Source organism: Salvelinus fontinalis, chromosome 2 (genome assembly GCF_029448725.1).
Source record: "Salvelinus fontinalis isolate EN_2023a chromosome 2, ASM2944872v1, whole genome shotgun sequence".
In the NCBI taxonomy this organism is placed as follows: domain Eukaryota; kingdom Metazoa; phylum Chordata; class Actinopteri; order Salmoniformes; family Salmonidae; genus Salvelinus; species Salvelinus fontinalis.
In genome coordinates, this window is record NC_074666.1 from 33,988,999 (window position 1) to 34,012,706 (window position 23,708).

Sequence of the window (23,708 nt, forward strand, 5' to 3'; positions counted from 1 at the left end):
CACTTGGTGTATATAGTCCCCAATAGATGTTTTATAGATGTGTAACGGCGTTCCTCTCTCTCTTCATAAGAAGAGGTGGAGTAGTGATCGAGCCAAGGCGCAGCGGGTTGTGAATACATGATGATTTATTAAATAAACAAAACAGACAAAGACGAAAACGAACTATACTTGATATAACTAACAAAATAACAAAACGATGTAGACAGACCTGAACAAACGGACTTACAAATACACGAAGCACGCTGACACAGGAACAGACTACATAAACGCACGAACAAACCGAAACATTCCCGTATGGTGTAACATCGACACAGACACAGGAGACAATCACCCACAAACAAACAGTGAGAACGCCCTACCTAAATATGACTCTTAATTAGAGGAAAACGCAAACCACCTGCCTCTAATTAAAAGCCATACCAGGCAACCCAAAACCAACATAGAAACAGATAACATAGACTGCCCACCCAAAACACATGCCCTGACCTAAACACATACAAAAACAACATAAAACAGGTCAGGACCGTTACAAGATGTTTAACTAGTTAACTTAACAAACGCTGCTACTTTTCAAACTAGCTAAGCATGCTGAAACCGAACCACAAACAACCTCCCTCCCATCTCAGTCAGTCTCACTTGTTCGATTTAGATCTTTTTTGTTGTTGATTAAACGGAAAACAATTTAGAGAAAACAATCAATAAGGAGCAATGGTGATTGGCCAGGGCATAAATCTTGCTGCTTCCTGTTTGGCAGGCAGTACTCACTGTATAATTTCTGCTGATTACTTCTCCCATTACTCAAAACAGATGTATTGGGAGATGATGAGTTATCCAATTGGGGGCTGTTTGTCAGCCATTTGATATCTGGTGTACTTCGAGACACAATGGAAAGTCCTCTATCTCGCTGTCTGTCTGTCTCTCTGTCTGTCTGGTGGGGCTTCCTCAGAACTTCTCCACCAGCATGGCTGATTAGACAGATGGTTTAGTGTGGATAAATTGTGGGACAGCTACCATTAAATTGAGTTTTTTTGTATTTGAAAAACAACTTACGATTATCCTCAACCAAGGGAGAAAGCCTTGGGAAACTTGCTGTTCTTTCTTTCTTTCTAGACAAGTCTCCTTCTACCTCTCCTTTATCATTTCATCACATCTGCAGGCTATTGATAGAGAGGAGACATTGTCATTGACAAATCTCCCGGGGAGAGAGAGAAAGAGAGGGGGGGGCTCTTTGAAATGTCAAACTCCACCCCAGTGGAAAGGCTGTCAGTGAGCTCTGATAATGTCCAGTGTTAGTAAGAGAGAATGGCATAGGTGGTGGTTTGATATTAAACGTAATGTAACGCAAATAGTGACTTCAAAACCCTTCCTGACCCATTCCTCCTCCTTCTCACATTAGAGGTCAGACACACCGAGAAAACTGACGGCCGATAGGTACTTAGCACAGTAGGAAGCCGTTCTTTCAATTGCTAGAACAAAAGACGTACCTGCTGCGTACCGCCCTGATACCGATGAACCTGCCATTTCTACTTGTAAAATTGTCCTGCACGTCAGTGGCCGACAACTTGACTTTGAGCCAATCAAAGAGCACAAACCTCCACGGGGGTGGCCGACAGGAGTGACAAGAAAAAGTAAAAAAAGAGGCGGTAATCCACCCCCTTTTCATCATAATTGTTCTAACTAAAACAATAAACCTGCATAATACATCTCATTTTTCTAAACCACGTTTTTAAACAAATATGATAATAATTCACTGTGGTAATTTAATGATAATTCTTCTTCCGGTGTTCTCTGCATTGTGCATCCCATAAAGAGTGAAATAATTTAAGATAAAGATCAATACATAATAGTAAATAAGGTTATCCAAACAATAATTATATCCCTAGAGCAGTAAAATAATATACATACATATACATGCATATGCATACATTCATACACTACCATTCACAAGTTTGGGGTCTCTTAGAAATGTCCTTATTTTTGAAAGAAAAGCACATTTTTTGTCCATTAAAATAACATAAAATTAATCAGAAATACAGTGTAGATATTGTTAATATTGTAAATGACTATTGTACCTGGAAAAGGCTTATTTTTAATGGAATATCTACATAGGTGTACGGAGGCCCATTATCAGCAACCATCACTCCTGTTTTCCAATGGCACGTTGTGTTAGCTAATCCAAGTTGTCATTTTAAAAGGCTAATTGATCATTAGAAAACCCTTTTGTAATAATGTTAGCACAGCTAAAAACTCTTGTCCTGATTAAAGAAGCAATAAAACTGGCCTTCTTTAGACTAGTTGAGTATCTGGAGCATCAGCATTTGAGGGTTCGATTACAGACTTAAAATGGACAGAAACAAATAACTTTCTTCTGAAACTCGTCAGTCTATTCTTGTTCTGAGAAATGAAGGCTATTCCATGCGAGAAATTGCCAAGAAACTGAAGATCTCGTACAACGCTGTGTGCTACTCCCTTCACAGAACAGTGCAAACTGGCTCTAACCAGAATAGAAAGAGGAGTGGGAGACCCCGGTGCACAACTGAGCAAGAGGACAAGTACATTAGAATGTCTAGTTTGAGAAACAGACGTCTCACAAGTCCTCAACTGGCAGCTTCATTAAATAGTACCCATGTAAAACACCAGTCTCAACGTCAACAGTGATGAGGGGACTCCAGGATGCTTGCCTTCTAGGCAAGCATGCCTTTTAAATGATAAACTTGGATTAGCTAACACAAGTGTGATGTGATGATGGTTGCTGATAATGATGGTTGTGATGGTTGCTGATAATGGGCCTCTGTATGCCTTTGTAGATATTCCATAAAAAATCAACCGTTTCCAGCTACAATAGTCATTTACAACATTGACAATATCTACACTGTATTTCTGATCAATTTGAAGTTATTTTAATGGACAAAAAATGTGCTTTTCTTTCAAGAACAAAGACATTTTTAAGTGACCCCCAACTTTTGAATGGTAGTGTACATACATACATATACACATACATACATACACACTGTATATATACACATACATATATACATACATACGTAACGTAACATATACAGATAAATAAATACTGATTAAGGAAACACATATAATTGTATGTGTGGGGTACAGAAATAAGGTAGTCATTAAAAAAACAAAAAACATTTGAAACACTATTATTGCACACAGATTTAGTTCAGGCAACTTATTATGTGACTTGTTAAGCACATTTTTACTACTGAATTTATTTAGGCTTGCCTTAACAAAGGGGTTGAGTACTTATTGACTATAGAAATTTCAGCTTTTCATTTTTAATTAATTTGTACAAATTTCAAAAACATAATTCGACTTTGACATTGTGTATAGGCCAGTGACAGAAATATTTATATTTAATCCATTTGAAATTCAGGCTGTAACACGACATAATTTGGAAAAAGTCAAGGGGTGTGAATACTTTCTGAAGGCACTGTCTGTCCTCCATTGCCTCCCTCCCTCCCTCGATCCCTCTCTCTCCCCTGCTCTCTCCCGCTCTGCTGTGCTAGGCTGTGTGTGTGTGTGTCTGTGTGCGTATGTTTGAGGGTGACAGCTGCCTAATTGGGCATTCTCCCCTTGTTGGAGCGGCTGCCTCTCTTCTCTCCTCCAGCCTGGGCCGGGGCTGCTGACGAATGGCAGCGGATTACAGATGAGGACACGGTGACCCCCCCGACCTTGCCGCGCTGTTGCGTGGGAGGGAGGAGGTTTAGGAAAGGAGAAGAGGGGTGGGGTGGGGGGTGGAGCGAACTGCATCGGGTCACCGGAGGATGAGGACAGGGGAAGGTGGGGACTGCCAGGTGGCTGCGCGGCTGATGACAGAGTGTCACATGACAGGGGCCCCATGTCAGTATGTCAAGGGCACAAGCCTTGTGGCACGAACACTGCGGCATTTTCCCCTTCTTTTATTTATTTATTCACACTCTGGCTGGGGTATTGGTCAGTCGGGCAGCAGCAGTAGCACAGACGATGGCAGATCCCTGAGTGTGAAGAATTTACATTTCTACCCCTACTCCCTTCCACCCCCTTCCCCTCCACCCCACCCCCCTGCTATGCGTGTTAGACTACCAAGGTGAGGTTGCGTCCTCTTGTTAAGAGCGATTAATGGCACTCGTTATGTACATAATGAAATATCCCTGCTGATGCATAGGGTGGCGTTCTCCTCTCTCTCCTATCTGTGCTCCACGGCTGGCCTGTCTCTGTGTGCACACACACTGGGACCGAGGACGCACTGCTCCTACCTCCACGTAGAGAGACAGACAGACACACTAGAGGAACTGTTTGATACTGTGGAGACAGATAAAGAGCCAGAGAATGAGACCCCCCTCATAAACCATCTCTGTCAATTCATGGTTGTCAAGTTTGTGCCCTTCATTTTAAATGTACACAACACCATGAAGCAGTGTTCATGAAGTATGTTCAAAGAGAGAGAGAGAGCGAGAGAGAGATGGAGAGAGAGAGAGAGATAAAAGAGGCATGGTTTGCCAAAGGTTCCATTTTGACTGTAGGTGTAAATTTAGCTCTAATCGTGTTGTGCTGTGAGTTATTTTATAACTGTTCTCCTGCTGCAGATTTTTATGTTGACCTCGTTTTAGTAGGGCGAGACACTTCTGGGTTGTTACAGGTTTTATTTTGACCTCATTGTGTGAGTGGATGAGTGTGTGTTTGTATTTTTGTTTGTGTGTGTATGTGTGGCTGTGCTATTCAGTGCCTGAGTCAAGCTGTGCGAGCTCTTTAATCCCACGGCCCGGTGCACGTAGGCCTGATTAGTGGCAGCAGTTATCTGTGCAGAAGACAGCACGCTCTCCTTTAGCGTTTGGTCAGGTCTGGGGCACAGGGGGATGTCAAGTCATGAGAAAGGTGAGCGAGGAAGGAGAAAGAGAGAACGAACAGAGGGAGGGAAGGAGAGAGAAGAAGGTGAAGGGGGATGAGAATGAGGGAGGGTAGGGCAGTATAGGGCCTGATTAATATTCTGCAGAGCGCTCCTGCCAGTAGAGCACATTGATTACTACACTTTACCTGTATCAGCCTTCACAGCTAAGGATGACATGGTAGGGGAGAATTATGTGTGTCTGTGTTCACCTCACAATCAGAGAAGACTTGTGTTAGCTAGCCTAGCCTGCTTAGGGTAGCATTCACTACAGACTGCTACTGAATTATTCCTGCTGTCGGTCTTTCTACTGTATGTATCACTACATAGCCTAGTCTGCTTCCATTACTAAAAAGTAAAAGCGATGATGGAGGGTTGGTGCCAATGACTGTATATATAAATGGAAAACCAATTGATCAGGTGACACAATTCATTCTTATGTGAAGACTTAATAGCGCATTAAAGCCAAATGAAGTCGGTTAAGCTACTCCAGGAAGTGGCGTTGCAGGCTAGCTCAGTGCTGCCCCCTCTCATTGAGTAACTCAAGTTGAAGGCCTGTACTGTCCTGCACACACTGCAGTGCTTTAATGAATGCTTACTTGTTACTAGTAACTGGAACGTACTGTGTGTGTGTGCGCGTGTGTGTGTGTGCGTGCGTGCGTGTGGGGGTTGTTAGCCAGTTAAACCCTTCAGTCAGTGTGGAGGGGGCAGGGTGTTATGGCCTACAGCCCTGGAGTTGAGATCGATTTAATTTACATTCAGATGATTCATTTGAGATTCCCAATTCTACAATTTAAAAGTGCTATTTGATTTCAGTGAGGATTTTTCACATTCTTGAACTGTAATTTTCTATTCACTTCCTGAATTAAAACGGAAATGAGCCCTAACCCTGATCAGGACAGTATGGAGGGATGTGTAGCTACTAGCTAGCTAGCAGAAGTACTGTAGTATAATAGCACTGAAGTGTTTGTGGTTTAGCTCAAGCTGTAGCACAAGCAGGGCCGGCGTTCAGGGCGGGCCTTAGGGGGCCTGGCCCGCCGTACCGTACCTTCTTGCCCGTCCAAATAAAATATTTAAATATTTATCATTTATTTGACTGAGACGCTCTCCAAAAGAAAGATGCATCAATCTCAGTTAAAGCATCCGATTGAGCGAAACAGCTCCCCTCTATGGGAATAATATGCAGACCTAAGCTTGTCGCCTGCCTTCGTCCCTTTGGGACAAATACTCTTATTGTTAGGGCGGAGACATGAGCATCTCATCATTATATACAGATCTTTGGTTCCAGTCTCTTGCGAATTGGAAAGGAAAGTTTGCTCGTGCACAGTGCACTGTCGGGATGCTGGATTGTCCAAAAGTATATTGATATTTGGCCAAAATTATATAATTACTCCTGTCTAAATAAAATCATTCAAAATACTTCACCAAGGAGCATGACTTAGCCACAGAGGATCATTAGCTTCTTTAAAAATGTTTTGCTGTGGATTGTTTCAAATCACAAGTGTGTTTGGGAAGCCCACAATTTGGGTAGTGCATGTGGTAATAGGTCTAGCTGATTGAGGTGCGGCTGTCAGTGAAAAGCATCTAAAATATGTGTGAAGATAATGTGTCTTGAGTGTAATTTAAAATGTTGCATCAAGAAGAAGGAGAGGGGGTGTGGTGAAGATATGGTGTCTCTCTCCAGAATGCATGCGTATGTAGGAAAGTGCCCATTTGGCAATGTCTGATTCTGATTGTCTTAACTCACCACGTTACACCACACATTTTTTGTTCGCCTCATACAAGTTAACGAATCAGTTTTTTAACATCCACTGCGAATGATAGTTCCACAGCCTTTGAATCTTTCCAACACTTCTAGCCTCGATAATCACCAAGCCGTGTGAAAGAGCAAAATATCATGATCTCATGGTCCCATATATCCAGTGGAAATGCCATAAAAAACAGCTTTCTGTCCTGAGCTCACTGGCGCAGGAAATTTTCAGGGCCCAGAATAGGCTAGTTGATACAATGTTACAAGTTCGCAAGAGACAGCATCAGGCCGGACCAAGGGATGATTTGATACTATGTTGCACGTCACTAGCAGTAGCTCAAGTCAAGACAGATAAAAGAGAGGCAGACAGGTGGAATAGAGAGATGAATGTGATTGAAAGAACCAGAATTTTCATCAGGATATTTTTTACTGTTTTTATTCATCAGCTTTAGGCCCATGTATTTGACTTAGTTGACGATGAACGTTGTAGGCTTACTGCTGCATCTCTGACTTCTATGCCCTCGTTTCTTTAGCCTCTAATGGATCACAGTGTATCAGTTTGTCCACATGGCAGAGGCTAGTGCTCTCGGCATAGTTTCATTTTAACTTTGAGATTTTTATCTTTTTACTTCAGATTTTTATGATTAACCACGAGACAATGATTTTGGGAACTAAAAAGTTATTATTGAAATTAAACTGTTCCAAGAAAATGCGCATATAGAATTAATCATAACTGCCAAGCAGACTGGTAGAAATGGTAGGTTAAATAGTAAGCTTCCCCAAACTTGAAACTCACAAGCTGCCTATGGTCTTTACTATTACAGCCATTTAAAATATTGCGTGCACACAAAGGAGGTCCTGTGAAAAAACGTGCCCCCCTATGGAATTCAAAGGCCCATCCAACTGATTCGTTCTGGCGCCGGGTCTGAGCACAAGGAGTACTGGATCTAGCTTAGAGCTCCAGGGGTATGTGTAGTCCTAATCGTGTTGAGGTGTCCTGGGATGTTTATTGGCATATGTTGGCTTCTGGCCTGACAACTCGATTGGTGCTGCTGCTGTGCTGCCTGCCTGCCCGAAAATTTCTTCCAAAAGGTAATGCATAATTGTTGTTTCCTTTAGTGGGTTAAGTGCACTTAATTGATTAAAGATATGTGTTTAATTGTGTGACTCAGTGAGAGGATATTCTTAGTTGTATCAAGAAACAGAAAAAGTAGAATGGTGGAAAGAGAAATGATATAGCCCATTGTACCCAAATCATGCCCCACCCTGCCCTTCCCAGAGCTCACTGTGGGCAGAAACATTAGAATGATTGAAAGACTCCTGGCGAAGTAGGTCACTGGAGGCATTATGAATTGTGAAACGATGGGCGAGAATGCAAAGATGTTCCCTCTTTTTTTGTCACTTAGTCCTCTGTCACAGGATGGCCATCCTATTCACAAAGCATCCCATAATTACTCATCCTATAATCAGCAGACTACTCCTTTAAACCAATAAAGACCTATCCTGCTGACTCCCACAGAGAGAGAGAGGGAGCTGTTTAGGATAGAAGCCAAGGATATTATGGAATTTGTTCATTAAAGGCCAGGGGTTTTTAGCATGGTCTAGTAGCCAATGTTCTGGGCAATAGCAGCAGCCTGACACAGGGAGGGACAGATGATTTCAATGGGAAAGTGGCCTATTTACCTGAGCCATTATCATCATGATCGCCAGCCCAGTGGTCTGGTTCAATACCTTCAAAGGGCTTCTAGATGACTAGATGTGTCCTTTGACTTCATGGCCCTGGGCTAATCAGCTGTTCTGGCTTCCAGTTCCTCCAACCTCAATCACCCTCAGCTGAGGCCACTTCCCATGGAAAATGGCTTGTTGCTTTGGGGTGGGAATTGTTTTGTGTGTATTTTGAATAGACAATGTTAGCATAAGATTAGCATGGAGGCCCAATAGGAATGAATTGGTATAGATTGGTAGCGGCCACAGCTCATTAACATATGGGAATGTGTGTGTTGTAATTAACACACTAATTCCCCAGCCCTCTCTCTCTCAGGAAATTGCCCTTGGGTGGGTCTTCCACCGCCACACAAATATTTACTATGGACACAAACATTTTGATAGCCTTGCTGTTCTATTGTGGACCCAGGGCCATGCAGGCCATCCATGCAGGCCATCCATGCAGGCCATCCATGCAGGCCATCCATGCAGGCCATCCATGCAGGCCATCCATGCAGGCCATCCATGCAGGCCATCCATGCAGGCCATCCATGCAGGCCATCCATGCAGGCCATCCATGCAGGCCATCCATGCAGGCCATCCATGCAGGCCATCCATGCAGGCCATCCATGCAGGCCATCCATGCAGGCCAGGGCACAGTGGGGAAAGAGTGATATCATCCAGGGTCGTCTGGATTTGGCTGTGTCCTCCCCTCTGATCATCCTGGCAGTCTGCTAGGCTCTGAATCGCTTAGATGACTCATCAATGTGCATGAATTATTTTCTGTTGTCCCACCGAGAACTCTTTGTACTGATGTGTACAGAAGTTAAACCCCCCTCTCCTCTCATCAAGGTCTGACACTGACATAGGCCAGGAACTGTAACTGGGGAACTCTGTTCGGTTCATGTTTAGTCCGACAGTGATGTTAGTGTTAGGTCATCATGCAATGTTCATATTCACATGTTAGACTGGGGAGTATGGCTGTTTCAACAGGAGGGTGTGTGTTTAGAGTGTGGACGAAGTACAGCTTTGTGGTTTTGAGTCCCACGGTAATGTCAGTGGGTTTTGGAATTCTAACCCCTTTTAAACATTGTGTGTTTGAGCTACAGATTGCTCGGTTGTTGCATTGGATTTGTCTTCTGCATCTGCTGATACAAACCATTTGCTAGAGCGGTGTTTGTGAGCAAGGGCGGAAACAAAAACAGTTCTTCTCACATAAATGTCTGTAAAGTCTGAACTAATTGAGCTTCAAACTATTATGACCTCACTATGAAAAACTTGAGACTCTCAGGAACACGTTTTGCTTCTATGACTATGACGCTCACAAGCCACACGAGTCGTTAGAAGGGAAGAGATTCTTCTACATAGAAGATCATAGGAAATCATTGTGTCTATAATACTCTAATAAGCTCACATAGTTGCTGTCACTAACTATAAACTTCACACAGTTGTCACTAACTATATGATATATTAATTACACACTGGGCAAACAATTTATATAGTTACAACATTCTTTTAAATATATTTTTTATCATGTTTTTGCTATGTGGACCTTATTTGTTTATTGACATTTGTCAATAAAGCTCATGAATGCAACTGTTTTGTGTCAAATAGTTGTGTCTTCTACTTGTAGCCCTGGTTGTCCTTAAAATAAAATGGTAAAACACTTCCATGTGATGCAAGCAGATTAATAAAAGTGAATTTCAATGTTTTCACTGTGGGAGGCCTGGGACCAATGGAGTTCCTTTTTTCTTTAGTGTGTGTGTGTGTGTGTGTATGTGTGTGTGTGTGTGTGTGGTGTGTGTGGTGTGTGTGTGTGAGAGAGAGAGAGAGAGAGAGAGAGAGAGAGAGAGAGAGAGAGAGAGAGAGAGAGAGAGCATGTGGGAGTGTGTGCACTATGCATGAGTTGTTTGGTCAATGCGGCCTTAGAATTGGGTCAGAGTGCCCTAGTTCTTGTGTCTGTGTGTGTGTGTGTGTGTGTGTGTGTGTGTGTGTGTGTGTGTGTGTGTGTGTCCGTGTGCGTGCGTGTGTGTTTTCCTTGTTACTTGGTCCTGATTTACTTATCTCTAACATAGTCTTTGGTTGTGGTCTCACGCTGTTCAGTAGCATGTTATTCTCTTGTTTACCTCTGCCAAGGTTAGACAGAGCTTTTAATTTGACTTCCCCACTGTGTGCAAGTTCACTTGTGTTCCCAGTTTGAACAATTGCATTTGGTCAGGTTGGCTTTTTGTCTTATTTAATCATGTCAGGCCCGGGCCATATTGAATTTACAAATGGCCGTCACGCTGCATGTGTAAGTGAGGTACCCTGTTGAGTATGTGCAGCAGGCTGGCCTGCAGATTACATGATATAATAGTGTTTAGGCATCGCCTCTCCTTTTAAATTCCTTTAACCTTGACTCCCCTTTAATGCAGGGAGAACACATCTGCCAGGCTGGTGTCAGACGTTAGTGATACACACCGCTCGGGCTGCATTGTCACTTTTTATTAACGCCCAGAGCTTTGCATGGACACCAGCTGTTGCGTCAAGTGGAAAGCCTGGGCGGTGTGAATGACCTTGACTTTAACTGCCTGCTCCTGTGGCTCTTCCCCTTTTTCATTCTTTTGTTTTGACTCATACATTTTAAATGGCTTAAATGGATTACCATTCCTGACAATGAAGGTCATTTAGGAAACTCTCATTTTGAGGAGGGTGGGGAGGGGGATTGAAGGTCAGACTTGGATATCTAATCCCTGACATCTGCATCGGGTCGTATTCATTCCAGTTTTCTGGTTATTCCACAGATGAAATAGCTGATGTGCACTGACCTTCCTGTTCCTAGTGCTTCTGGAGAAACGGAAGAGAGAGAGAGGAGAGGAGAGGAGTGAAAAATAGAGAGGAGGGTAGGAGAGGAGAGGAAGGAAAGAGGAGGAGAAGAAAGGAGAGGAAGGAAAGAGGAGGAGAAGAAAGGAGAGAAGAGAAGCAAAGACAAGGAGAGCAAAGTGGAGAGGAGTACAGAGGAGGAGAACGAAGGAGAGGAAAGCAGAAAGTAGAGGAGGAGAGTGACCAGTCAGTCGGGGGGATGATAAAACTCTCGTCTCCATAGCTGTCTTCCCTTTCGCCCATGAACACTGTAGTAAAAATCACTTTAGAATGCGTTTAGGTGTCATTGCGTGACATTGTCAAAGATAATGGATAATCACCACGGTAACTGGAGTCGGTGGAGGGTGGCTCATTGGCCCTCTGGTGTCTCACCATGGAGATGGGGAGAGGGGTCATGTTTTGGTGGCCAGGAATGATATGACATGTTAACAGATGCGTAAGGTCATTTTCAATATATACACCAGGCGAGATAATGTAATAATAATACACACGCCCGTATCGCCTGTGCTGCTGAAAGCAGAGGGGGGTCTGGGCTTAAGGGGCTAGGCTTAGATGACAGGCTCCATATATTAAGGTCATTTATTTGTTCACAGTGCACAGTGCTGCCCCTGCAATTCCAGGCCTTTTTTACCTCTGTCATGGCTGCTGTCAAGGGCCCTGTCCTTCACAAAGTTCCCACCCATCCACAGACAGGACAGGGCACCTACCTACACTTAGATTTACATTATGAATACAGTCCACTTTAGGGGCCTTGTAACCCTTTATTACATTTTATTTCCAGTTGATTATTATATTTTGATGGGTTATAGACAAGCTCAATGTCAAGCTTAAAATAGCTTGCCACCAGCTGAGAATATGTCCGGTTTTGAACATGCTGACAGTATGTAGGCCAGAATGCCAGTTCATTTTCAGGGTCTTTCACATTTGTGGAATTTTTTCCATGGTCTGATTCTCAAGCACACACACACACACACTGTCTCGACAACTAATCTTGTGCGGACACACAATTCAGTCCCATTCAAAATACCATTTTAAATAAACCCTAAACCTAATTCTAACCCTAACCTGAACCGGAAAACCTAACCTTAACCTAAACCTATCCCTAGCTCCTAACCCTAACTCTAAAACTAACCCTAGCTCCTAAACCTACTTCTAACGCTAATTCTAACCTTAATCCTAAACCCCCAAGAAATTGCATTTGACCTGTGGCGAATATTAAAATGTCCCCAGTTGGTCAAATTTGTATTTGTTTATTATTCCAGTATAGTTAAACACTGCCACACATACACACACATACACACACACACACACACACACACACACACACACACACACACACACACACACACACACACACACACACACACACACACACACACACACACACACACACACACACACACACACACACACACACACACACACACACAGGTCTCTAACTAAGTGACTATGTTAACTTGACGGTACACATGTATTTACGTGTTTACTGCTCCTACCAAAAGCATTCATTGTGTTCCTTTTTTAATTGAGTTAAGCCCTCGGGTCGGCCAGCATGGCGGGAAAATAGACCTAATCCTGCCATCTAAGATTAGCAGGACAGCAGACGTCAGATGGTCTGTCGCTCCAGTCCAGGGGGTGAGCAGGTTGGCTTTTGTTGTGGTCAGATTTGGGTCAACAGCATAAAGCTGGCCTTGAACTGTAATCGACGCTGATTGACCAATCTCAGTTAAGTAATTTCTGATCTTGGCCATTCGTGTTCCTTAAAACCTTGAGTTACAGGCTGGGGTTCCTTTCCTTTTCTTGTTCCATCCTATTATTTCATTGCAGGCTGTCAGTTGGGCTAGCTGATCAACTGTTATCCCACAACTAATTCCCAACTATTTTCAATGTTGCACTTTGGTGGACATTACAGTTGTGCCAACCTGTGTACCTGGGCCATCCCATGAGATGCATTTCACTCAGATTATAGACAGCCTACTGTGCTGTTGTTGATCCTAGCTGCTTCATTACGCATATTAATATATGGGTTAGACTGATTGCATCATCACTGACCTCCAGTCATTATGATGGGCTATACTGTCCTGTACCACGGTTAGTCTGCATCATCACTGACCTCCATAATTAAGGGATAAGGCTAAATCCTATCTGTCCTTTCGTTGCGACCCATATTATTTAGGTTAGACAGCATCATCTATGACCTTCATCAAAATCAAGGGCCTCATTGTAATCAAGAGCTTCACTATCCTGACTCCTGTCGTTGTGACATTGTATGTCGTCCATCCGGCGAGTCACGCCAAAGGTGGGGCAGGCAGGCAGCTTCAGGGAGAGACGTTGAGAGTCAGGCAGGCAAGCAGGAAGGCAGCTGAGGTGGCGGTGGAAACTCTGTATTAATTAACCCTGATGGGCCACGGCTCTGACTGTGTGACGTGGCCTGTAACCATGGAGACCAGCCTGACAGGGTTCACACTGCGGGTCTCTTAGGACATTGCCATGTCAACTGACAACAGTGGTCAGTCGCTTGAGTGTCAGTGTCTTGCCCTCCTGACAGTGGCACAGCCACAGTGTGACAGGTGCACCGGATCCACACACACATAAACAAACACAAAAACACACACACCTGGCAGCTCGACCGAGCCATATCCTGTCTCTTCTCTGTGGAGGCCAGTGTCAGTACTGAGGAAACCTGTGCTGGCTTTGTACATAATAACCGGGCTCATGTCAAGTCAATGCAGTTCTGGTTTTGTGGAATACCTTCAGGGCTGATGTCATTGACAATGAGAGCTGAAGTGCGTGTCCATATCTTGTCCAGACAGGGATCATCTGAGGCAGGTGGTGATAAGGCCAGTGCTCTCCATAGGCACCAGGGCAGCCAGGACTTTACTCAGGTAGGAGAGCACTGAGCCACTATATCCTCTGCGGCACGTGTGTGTGTGTGTGTGTGTGTGTGTGTGTGTGTGTGTGTGTGTGTGTGTGTGTGTGTGTGTGTGTGTGTGTGTGTGTGTGTGTGTGTGTGTGTGTGTGTGTGTGTGTGTGTGTGTGTGTGTGTGTGTGTGTGTGTGTGTGTGTGTGTGTGTGTGTGTGTGTGAGAGAGTGAGAAAACGAAGGCAGGGTAGTGTGAGGTGCTCAAGTGCAGGAGGAGTGGTAGTAGGGAGGGAGGGGGGATAATCCACTCAAATGACAAGCTGTATAAGAAATGATTCACAGCTCTCACAGGCCCTTCACTTTTGAAAGACAGCGCAGACGCATTGCAACGAGGGCCTTACAGCTTGAAGACCAATGTTTAGGTAGTGGTAGTGGGGTAGTGGGCTTGAGGTAGTGGGCTTGAATTTAAAAAATTGAATAAAATCTGACCCTAATCTACATTTGTCGTCATCGATTCGGTTGAAATAAAAAAAGACACAGGGATTAGGGGTTATCATGTGCAGTCAAACTGAAATGTTGCCAAGTAACAGGCATGGTGGACAAGGTGTTGAAATGAATGTGAGGTATTGCTGCAAGTCCCTGCTTCTCATGCTGTTACTCTCTCTCTCCCCATCTCTCGCCTTCTCCCTCTTTCTCGCTCTCTCTTCCCTCTCTCTCTTTCTCTTCCCTCTCTCTCTCTCTGTCTCTCTTCTCTCTGCTCACATAGGTCCCCCTCTGAGATCAGGAGAGCGGAAAGGCACCACGGAGAGAACAGCCCCCAGGCTTCCTGACAGACAGACATCCGAAACCACGGAATGCATCAAAATCACTGTGGTGGTGAAACCCGCTGACTCCTCGTTCCTCGCCGTTCGCTGCATAAGCTTGGACCCGGGCATTCTGGGAGCATCCGGTGTCACAGGCACACAGGAATGCCAGTGACGGCTGGGTGAGAGCCCCTAAATGGCTCCCGTCATGGCCACAGTTTTTTTGTGTTAGTGTCACTTTCCACTGTGGAGAAGAGAATACTGTACATTGAGCCAGTGGAATCTAGAACCTGTAAAATACTCTAGAACCTGCCCATGTGCATCCTCACCTCTTATCAATATCTGGAAGTACTGTACCTGATGACCTAGTGGACCTTGTTATTCCCAGTAGCAGTGCTGAACCATACGAGGGGGATCCTAGTATTGAACATGACTCATGGGGAGGAGCCTGGCCCTGAGACACACACGGATTCAGCTGTTCTAACTTATCTGGAAGGTTTACTGATGCATCCCGTGGCGGCTGGGCCTGGGGCCACGGCAACCCGGAGATCGGAGGCTCCCCACGGGCACGGCAACCAGATGGAGCAGGTCAACAAGGCGGCCCGGCCCTTCCAGCTTCCCAGCCACAGCCCTGCTATTGCCGCTGTTCAGAAGGCTGGCAATGGGAACGGTCCCACACTGCACCATGGGGCCTCCCAGAACCTGAAGAAGGCCCGGCTGCTCCGCTCAGGGCCCTGGAACGAGCCTGGGGCCCAGAGGCTGAGCTCCCCCCCTGTGGAGCTGAATGGCCAGGGAGGAGGAGGAGGCCTGCAAAACGGGGCCCTGGAGGGCTCTCCTCACGCTGGGGAGAGCACACTGCTGGCCTCCCTGCTCCAGTCATTCAGCTCCAGACTGCAGAGTGTGGCCATGTCGCAGCAGTCTACCAAACCCCCCAGCGAGCACTCCCCGCCCACCGATCCCCCTCCTCCTGCAGACAAGGAGCAGCTCCCCTGCTACGGAATGGCCTCCAGCCGCCTCAAGGGCCTGATGAGGAAGACCAAGCTGCAGAACCACAGCAGCACGCCTTACAGCCGGCGAGGCCACAGCCACGGCCACAGCCAGGAAAGGCCCTGTGAGTCCCCCCGCTCGGTGCAGAGCAGCACGCCTCCCTCCGCCCCCATTGCTGCTGCTGCTGCCACTGATGCTGTGTCCTGTGCTGAACGGCTCAAGGCTGTGGCCAACCTGGTGAAGATCCGCTCCAGCCCTGCCCCCTCTCCCAAGCCCAGTGTGGCCTGCAGTCAACTGGCCCTTCTGCTGTCCAGTGAGGCCCACCTGCAGCAGTATTCCCGGGAGCACGCCATCAAGGCCCAGCTCTCTGGACGCTCGGCCAGCGAGAGGCTGGCCGCCATGGCAACGCAACAGACCCAGGACAAGAGACCGCCCAGCACAGAAGATGCTCCGCCCACCAGCGCCACCACCCCCACCCTAGACGTGCTAAGCTCCTTAACCACCCAAAACGGGACAACGACAGCAACACTCCCCCGACTGGCACTAAACTCCAGCTCCAGCCAGCGGAGCCCCTCCTCTCTGCTGCCAGTCCATAGCTCACCACACCCGACCCCTCCTCCTCTGCCCCTCACCCACAACACCCAGACCCAACCCCAAACCCCCACTAGGGAGAAACGGGGATTTGATTCGCGCTCCACTAGGCCTCCCCAGACCTGCAGCAGCCTGCTCCTGCTGCTCCTCAACAACCACAACAACCAGAAGCAGCTGACTAAGAACGGGCACCTGGAGGACGACTGCGGGGTCCTGCCTGCCAGCCGCGGCTCCTCAGTCACCTCTGACAGTGAGTGCTCTGTCCAGGAGAAAAGCCTAGCCAAGAGAGAGGAGAGCTGCAGCGATGCAGAGATCTCCTTCTCCAGCTGCTCTCCCATTGACCTCTCTATGAGGAGCAGGGCCAGCACCAGAGCTCCAGAGACCAGTCCTAAAGCCACCTCCTCTTCCACGTCTGCTTCTTACTCCTCCTCTTCTACTGCTTTCTCCTCCAACTCCTCTTCTGCTGTTTTCTCCTCTGCCCCCACTGTCTTTTCCTCTTCCACTATTGCTTTCTCTTCCTCCTCTACCATTCTCTCCTCTTCCTCCAAGACTTTCTGTTCCTCCTCGTCCTCGTCCTTAGACAAACTTACTGAGTCCCTTCTAAACAAGTGGAAGCCGGATCCCTCCGGGCCAAAGGTCACCCAGGTTAAGAAGGAGCTTGAAATGAGCCCAGACCTTAAATCCCAGCCCAAGGTCACTCTCATGCAGCTCCTTCTGGAGCGCAGGAATAACGACAAGGTAAACAAAATTGTGGTTAATCCAGATTTGCAGCATGACGCAACTCTGTCCAGTCTGTCACGGGTCCCACTTAAATCACTGGCCCCCTGGGAGGAAGTCAGGATACAGAGCCCTCTGGACAGACCAGGCCCAGGCCTTCCCATGTACTCTCTCAGCCGAGACCCCAGCAGCACCCCGTCCCCGTTCTCCTACCCCTCTCCCTATGTCCAGTCTAGCCCTCTGGATCTATGTAAGTCTAAACCCTTCCCTGTTGAGAAAGCTGCAACTGAGCCGGCGTTCAGCGCCAGCAAACTGTTACAGAACCTGGCCCAATGCGGCACCGCCTCACCCTCCCCGCCCATGGTTCCTAGCAAAGTACCCAGCCAGGATCTGGAGGTGGGTGGTGGCAGGCCTCTGGCCCTGCTGGAGAGGCTCAACGCCCCCATCCAGAGGAACACAACATGTACCCCCCTCTCAGACGGGCCCTCAGGCAGCGGCACACCGTCGTTCAGCCGTTGGGGGGAAGTGTCGCCCCCCGCATCCCAGATCGAGAATCTTCTAGAGCGTCGCACGGTGCTGCAGCTCCTGCTGGGAGCAGGTTCCTCCTCTACCTCCTCCGTGGCCTCAGCCACCCACAGAGACAGGTCTGGTGGGAGGGGCAGTGTGGAGACGGCGGCGGGGGGCTGCTATGAGAAGCCCCCTGGCACTTCTGTCATCTGTGACAACTCCAACGGGCCCACGGCAGCAGACATCAAGGTCAAAACTGAACCGGGGGAGGAGGGCCTGGACCTGTTGTCCTCTGCTGTGTGTGAGGATATGACGAGCCAAAAGAGACGGGGAGGAGGAGCAGGGTATAACTACAGGCATAACCCATTCTCTGAACCCCAGCAGGACCTAAAAACAGAGCCCCGGCCCACAGAAGTCATTGCTAAATATGGCCTCCTGAGCCAGCTCTTAAAACAGCAGAGCGCTACCTACTACACCAGCGCTGCACAACTGCAAACAGATCGCCGGCCCAGCCCTGTCCATGTAAAGGAGGAGCAGAGAGACTACCACCAGGGGCCTAGCCCTAAAAAGATACGGCTCTGCACGGAGCTGGCTGAGAGCCTGAACAATGGCAGCCCTCAGCGGGCAGTGGTGGACAGTGGAGGCAGCTACAGCCACAGCAGCCTGGTTCACAGCCTGGTCCATAAGCAGATACAGGAGGAGCCTGACTACCACAAGGTCCTGAGGGGGCCTAAAGTGGAAGAGACCCAAGCCAGGAGCCCCAGCAGTGAAGCTCTCCTCCCTAGGGAGAGCCGGGGCTTCAATGTGCTTAAACAGCTGCTCTTGTCTGACAACTGTCTGAAGGAGCTGTCCCAGCATCCCCGGGGGGGGCCCAGCCCCTCTGTCCTGCAGGCCAATGGTAAAGCCAATGGGAGCGTCCTTAACCTCAATCAGCCGGGCTACAATCACCACAACCTCCTCAACCTGCCTACTCTGCCCTGGCACCACCCCAACTCCCATAACTCCCTCAGTTCAGGGCCCCCCAGCCACCTCAGACCGCAGCCAACAACCCCCCCAACAGGGGACAGCAGCCAACGCTCCCCCTGGGGGCGCCACACAGCCCCCCCACCCCACCAGGACTCGCCCAAACGGGACCCCACTCCAGTGAAACGGGAGCCGGAGAGCCCAGGGCAGTGGGCAGGTCGGGACCGGGAGGAGGAGTGCTCTGATTCGAGCCCAGACTCCCCCCGGCTGACCCGCTCCAACCCCATCCTATACTACATGCTGCAGAAAGGCAGCACTCAGCTGAGGAGGGAGGGGAGGGACCAGGCAGAGGGGACCCAGGGGTCAGTGCCAGGGGGGGTGAGGGTGAAGGAGGAGCCGGGTACTAACAGCAATGATGCCTACAACCACAGACTGAGCTCCACCACCACCTCCACCCAGCACTCCTCCCTGTCCCCTCCCTACAACAACGACAAGCACAGTCACAAGAACTATAGGCTGAGCGACTCATCTGATAAATGGTAGTTTTATGAACTAATTACTTTTATGAACTAAAACATAAAAAAGACACAAAGGGGAAAAGATCGCAAAGTTTCTTTTTTTTCTTCCTTTTTTTACTGACTTGCCAAATTCATTTGTAGTTTAATGAGAAGAAGTAACAGCAAGTAATGCAGGAGTGAGGATTTTGAAAGAGAAGAACAGAGAAAATGAGTTCAAGGCATTCGTTTCATTATTGTATCATAATTCTAGATGGCTCAGGTTGCAGGATGGGTGGTACGATACAGCTCTACTTCAACAGAATGTCAAATTATGTGCACCAAAATGATCGTCAAATTTTAGCGTTGCCCACTGGTGATTTCCATACAGTATGTATTTCACATTGTCAAATGATTGAAAGAAGGCACCATTCATTTTACTCCAATGATTTGTGCCTGTATTGCACACATATCACTATTCTGTGTCCTCTTTGTTGCTACTCGTAAAACATTGATGAAGAACATTTCCAGCTACATTTATTATTGATGACTCCAAAAATGTTAGCGCTCAGTTCACTGCATATTTATTTATTTTTTTAGATTAACAGAGATCATCACTTTTAGATCAGATTCTAAATAAAGTCATACCGGTGCAAGCACAGCAGTACATTAAAATGTACACGTTAGAGACATATTTAAAGGAAAACCTTGTGAACAATGTTAATCAAATCTACTAAAGGTACCTAGAGTTCCATTCTGTTTGAAGGCTCTGTATTGGTTGCTACTGTAACTTCTCCTCAAGTGTGATTTCATTTTTTGATCATCAGTGAATCAGCTGTCAACTGATAGACTGGGCTCATGTGGTCACAACGCATTGCATTTTGCTTTGATCTGAAATGAACTTGTTGGGGCTTCGTTTTGACAGTGCAAATGCAAGGTAACATTGTCTTAGTAGATGGTAATACAACTGGTAATCCAGCTATTACTAAATAGTAGTAGTAGAGGGTATTTTAAAACCTTGCCGAGCATACCTGTGGGGTATACAGGTTCGGAGCAACAGTTCAAAGACTGCAGTATCTGCATAACTGTTACATTCCAAATGAATTCAAAATGAACACAGCTCTCTCACACATACTAAATCTTGGTTTTGAAATATAAATTAATATTCTGAAATAAATAATACAGTCTCATTTGATATTGTACCCCTGAGTTTGCACTGTCAAAGTTTAGCTCTTGGTGACCTTAAAAATAATATGTTTATGGCATGTAATGAAAAACTGTCAGTGTTGTTATCCGTTGAGATTTTGACAGTTTGTGAAGTTTATTTTGTGTTTATTGATTCTCGTGCTTTATGGACACCATTTACTTTTTTTGCGGTTTCTTAGCTCATATTAAAATGTCTAAATATTTGCATGGAAATAAAGAGAAAACCGCAGGTACATTTGAAAGCAGCAGGATATGATGTGAACCTGCCACCCAAGAATCATTGAGACATTTTTGGTGTCTTTTGAGGGCTTATCTGATGTCTAGCTCCTTATTTTGATTGTACTGTTTCTGGTTTCAGTTTCACACACTGCTGTCATGCATTTAGTCTTACATGTGATATTTTTTTATACATATACATATGAAGTACATATGAAGTAGATGTTTCTTCTATTATTAAAACATTTTCACAATGGTTAAACATATTTGTGTAAATAGTACTTTCATTATGAAAGATAACTATTTTGTATTGTTGAAGAAAAATATATGACCCTAGTTTTTAATGCCCTGAAAAATGTAAATATGAATTCAATGCCTATTAATGTAAATACATACAAATGGCAGAGGATACTATGCCCGTTTTTTGGTTGGTTTGTTCTTTGCATGTGTCTATGTGGTAAATGATAATCTATCCTGCGCTGTGTTGTGTAATACTGTCTGACTCTCCTCACTGCTGCCTGTTGCATGCAGACGCATGGGAACTACCTGTGTATCCCTACTGGTGATGGGGCAAAATGTCAAGTCTTAAAATAGGTCTTTTTATCACAGAGAGAGAGACAGTCATTTAGAACATGAACAGTCCCTAAATAACCACAGACTGCTGAGCAAGTGGAGAAAACGTGTGAAAATAAACGTGCATTGAATATTTTTGTGATTTTATTTTCTGTTACTGGTTGACGACAGAGCTCGGATCGACGGCGCTTGAGGGTTTTAGCGGATGAATGAAGTACAATCATCATTGTGCATCGTGCATCTGAAACATGCATTTGTAGCAAAAAGAAGTGTTTCGTTTTTCCATGTGACAACCTGAAACATTATTTCATTTTTTATGTTTGAATTTTTTTGGTGTTCATTTGCACTGATATCTCCAAAATAAAGTACTAAAATGCTTGACTGAGTTATGCTCCTGTTTCACCTTCCCTAACTATAATATGTCATTATATTACTACTGTATTTCATATTATTTATTTAATGGTTTATTCCTCACAGATTGAATGTTTCTTATTTATTTGTTTTAAATGTCTCTATATTCCCACGCACATAAGGTCAGTGTCAGTGCGAGTCAGTTGCTGTTCAGTTTCCTCATTCATAGTCCATTCTGAGTAATGTGGACGTGATCTATTTTCTGAGTTCAGAGAACTTTGATTCTTTGCCAGATCTTCACAAAGGCAGGAAAGGCATTGAAAAGAGTGAGGACAGGAGTGGAGGTCAGCAGATGTGTCCTAGATGCATGCATCATGGTATACCCTTTGAAGCTGAATCCACATCACATTTCTTCCTCAGACTAAAATAGATCACATTATATTATCGCCATAAAACCTGAAATCCTGTTTTCAGACATTTCATGAAGCAGCAGCTCTACTCAGGGACAGAAAACAGCCCTTAGTGAAAGAGAAGGAAGAGAAAGAGGAGAGAGATGTTTTAAAGGTGAAAGGAAGTTCACCCCAAACTTTCTTTGTTCCTGGGTCCTGAATGTTGAAGTCCACTAGGTGAACATTCAGGTTTTTGTCCGTCTGCAGACAGTGCACTTTTGAAATCCTGCTTGGTTTTCTCAGCAGCCCTAGCCTGACTAGCTTCCCCTTTATTTAATCCTCCCCATGACTGGCTGCACTCTCTAAACTCTCAGTAACCTTTCCCCTGGGTGAACTTCTCCCTCCCAAGATCCTTATCAAGGCCTGAACTGCCAATAACCCCTCCATTTCCTCCCACTGCCATAACAGCGGTGAGCATAAAGGAGGCAAGTCACAAGTTTAAACCGAGGTCAAGGTGTAAAACTTGACAATCGGCTGTTTGTCTGTGCTTCCCCCTTTGATTTCCTGACCTCAGCATGGGGCCAGCAGGATGTGAACGCAGCACAGCAGGTCACCAACGATAAAACTGAGTCAAACAAGGCCTTTTGATGTCAAGAGAACTTGTCTTTTCTCATAGGCTTGTCAGAGGCCTCAAAAACAAGTTCCCGGTGTCATTTAAAAAAGCTCACAGCGTGAAATAGCTCACAATCGATGATTGTGATTGACGGTGAACTTCTTCAAGCTTATAACACATGCCGTAAATATCCTCACAGCATGAAAATTATCAATGATCAATTGCTCGCGCTTTTGCTTCAATTCTGCTTCCAGGTTATCTGTGTTTCTTAGGTATATAACGTCAGTGCCTGATTGAAATTGACACTGTAAACATGAATAAATAAGTATTATCACTTTCAAATATATTATCGACTCTTTTGCGCTTCTGTCATGGCTGGCTAGCTAGCTAGTGTCGGGTAACTTTAGCAACTGTGGTGAAAGGCGAGAGTTAGCTGTTTATGCATCAGCATAGTGGTTGCTGCATTAGCCGCCAGTTTGTTAGCTAGTTGTGTAGATGGCTGCGTTCATGCAGATCTCTCACCTCTCACCCTCTCTCACCCTTGAATTTCAGTGTTGTGTTACAGCCTGAATTCAGAATGTATTTTTTTTTAAATCTACCCCATAATGACAAAGTGAAAACATGTATTTAGGCATTTTTGCAAATGTATTGTAAATGAAATACAGAAATATGTAATTTACACACCCCTGAATCAATAATTTGTAGAAGCACCTTTGGCAGTGATTACAGCTGTGAGTTTTTCTGGGTAAGTCTCTAAGAGCTTTCCACACCTGGATTGTGCAACAGTTGCATATTATTGTTTTCAAAATTCTTCAAGCTCTGTCAAATTGGTTGTTGATCATTGCTAGACAACCATTTTCAGGTCTTGACAAAGATTTCCAAGCAGATTTAAGTCAAAACTGTAACTCAGCCACTAAGAAACATTCAACTCATCTCCCAGTGTCTGGTGGAAAGCAGACTGAACCAGGTTTTCCTCTAGAATTTTATCTGTGCTTAAATCCGAGGAAAAAGTTTATTTTTTATTCTGAAAAACCCCAGTCCTTCACAATTACGAGCATACCCATAACATGATGTAGCCACCACTATCCTTGAACTCAGTAATGCAACTTAGGAATTTGTAGCATTGGATTTGCCCCAAAAACTTAACACGGTATTCATGGCAAAAAGTGAACTGCTTTGCCCAAAAAAATTGTGCCTTGTTTGCAAACAGGATGCATGTTTTGGAATATTTGTATTCT

General features: G+C 45.6%; 1 protein-coding gene across 3 annotated transcripts in view; it reads left to right on the plus strand.

Moving 5' to 3' along the window:
* Nucleotides 1-21,495, plus strand: part of LOC129817490 (nuclear receptor-interacting protein 1-like) — a 62,699-nt gene extending 41,204 nt beyond the window's left edge. For 2 of the 3 annotated variants that reach the window (XM_055872771.1, XM_055872782.1), the window contains exon 2: nucleotides 14,827-21,495. In XM_055872771.1, coding sequence (XP_055728746.1) covers nucleotides 15,293-19,171 — 3,879 coding nt within the window. In that variant the 5' untranslated portion in view covers nucleotides 14,827-15,292 and the 3' untranslated portion in view covers nucleotides 19,172-21,495. Of the gene's footprint in view, nucleotides 1-10,202; nucleotides 14,084-14,826 lie in introns of those variants that run through there. The other variant, XM_055872792.1, reaches the window with a different exon arrangement.
* Nucleotides 21,496-23,708: the final 2,213 nt, after the last annotated feature.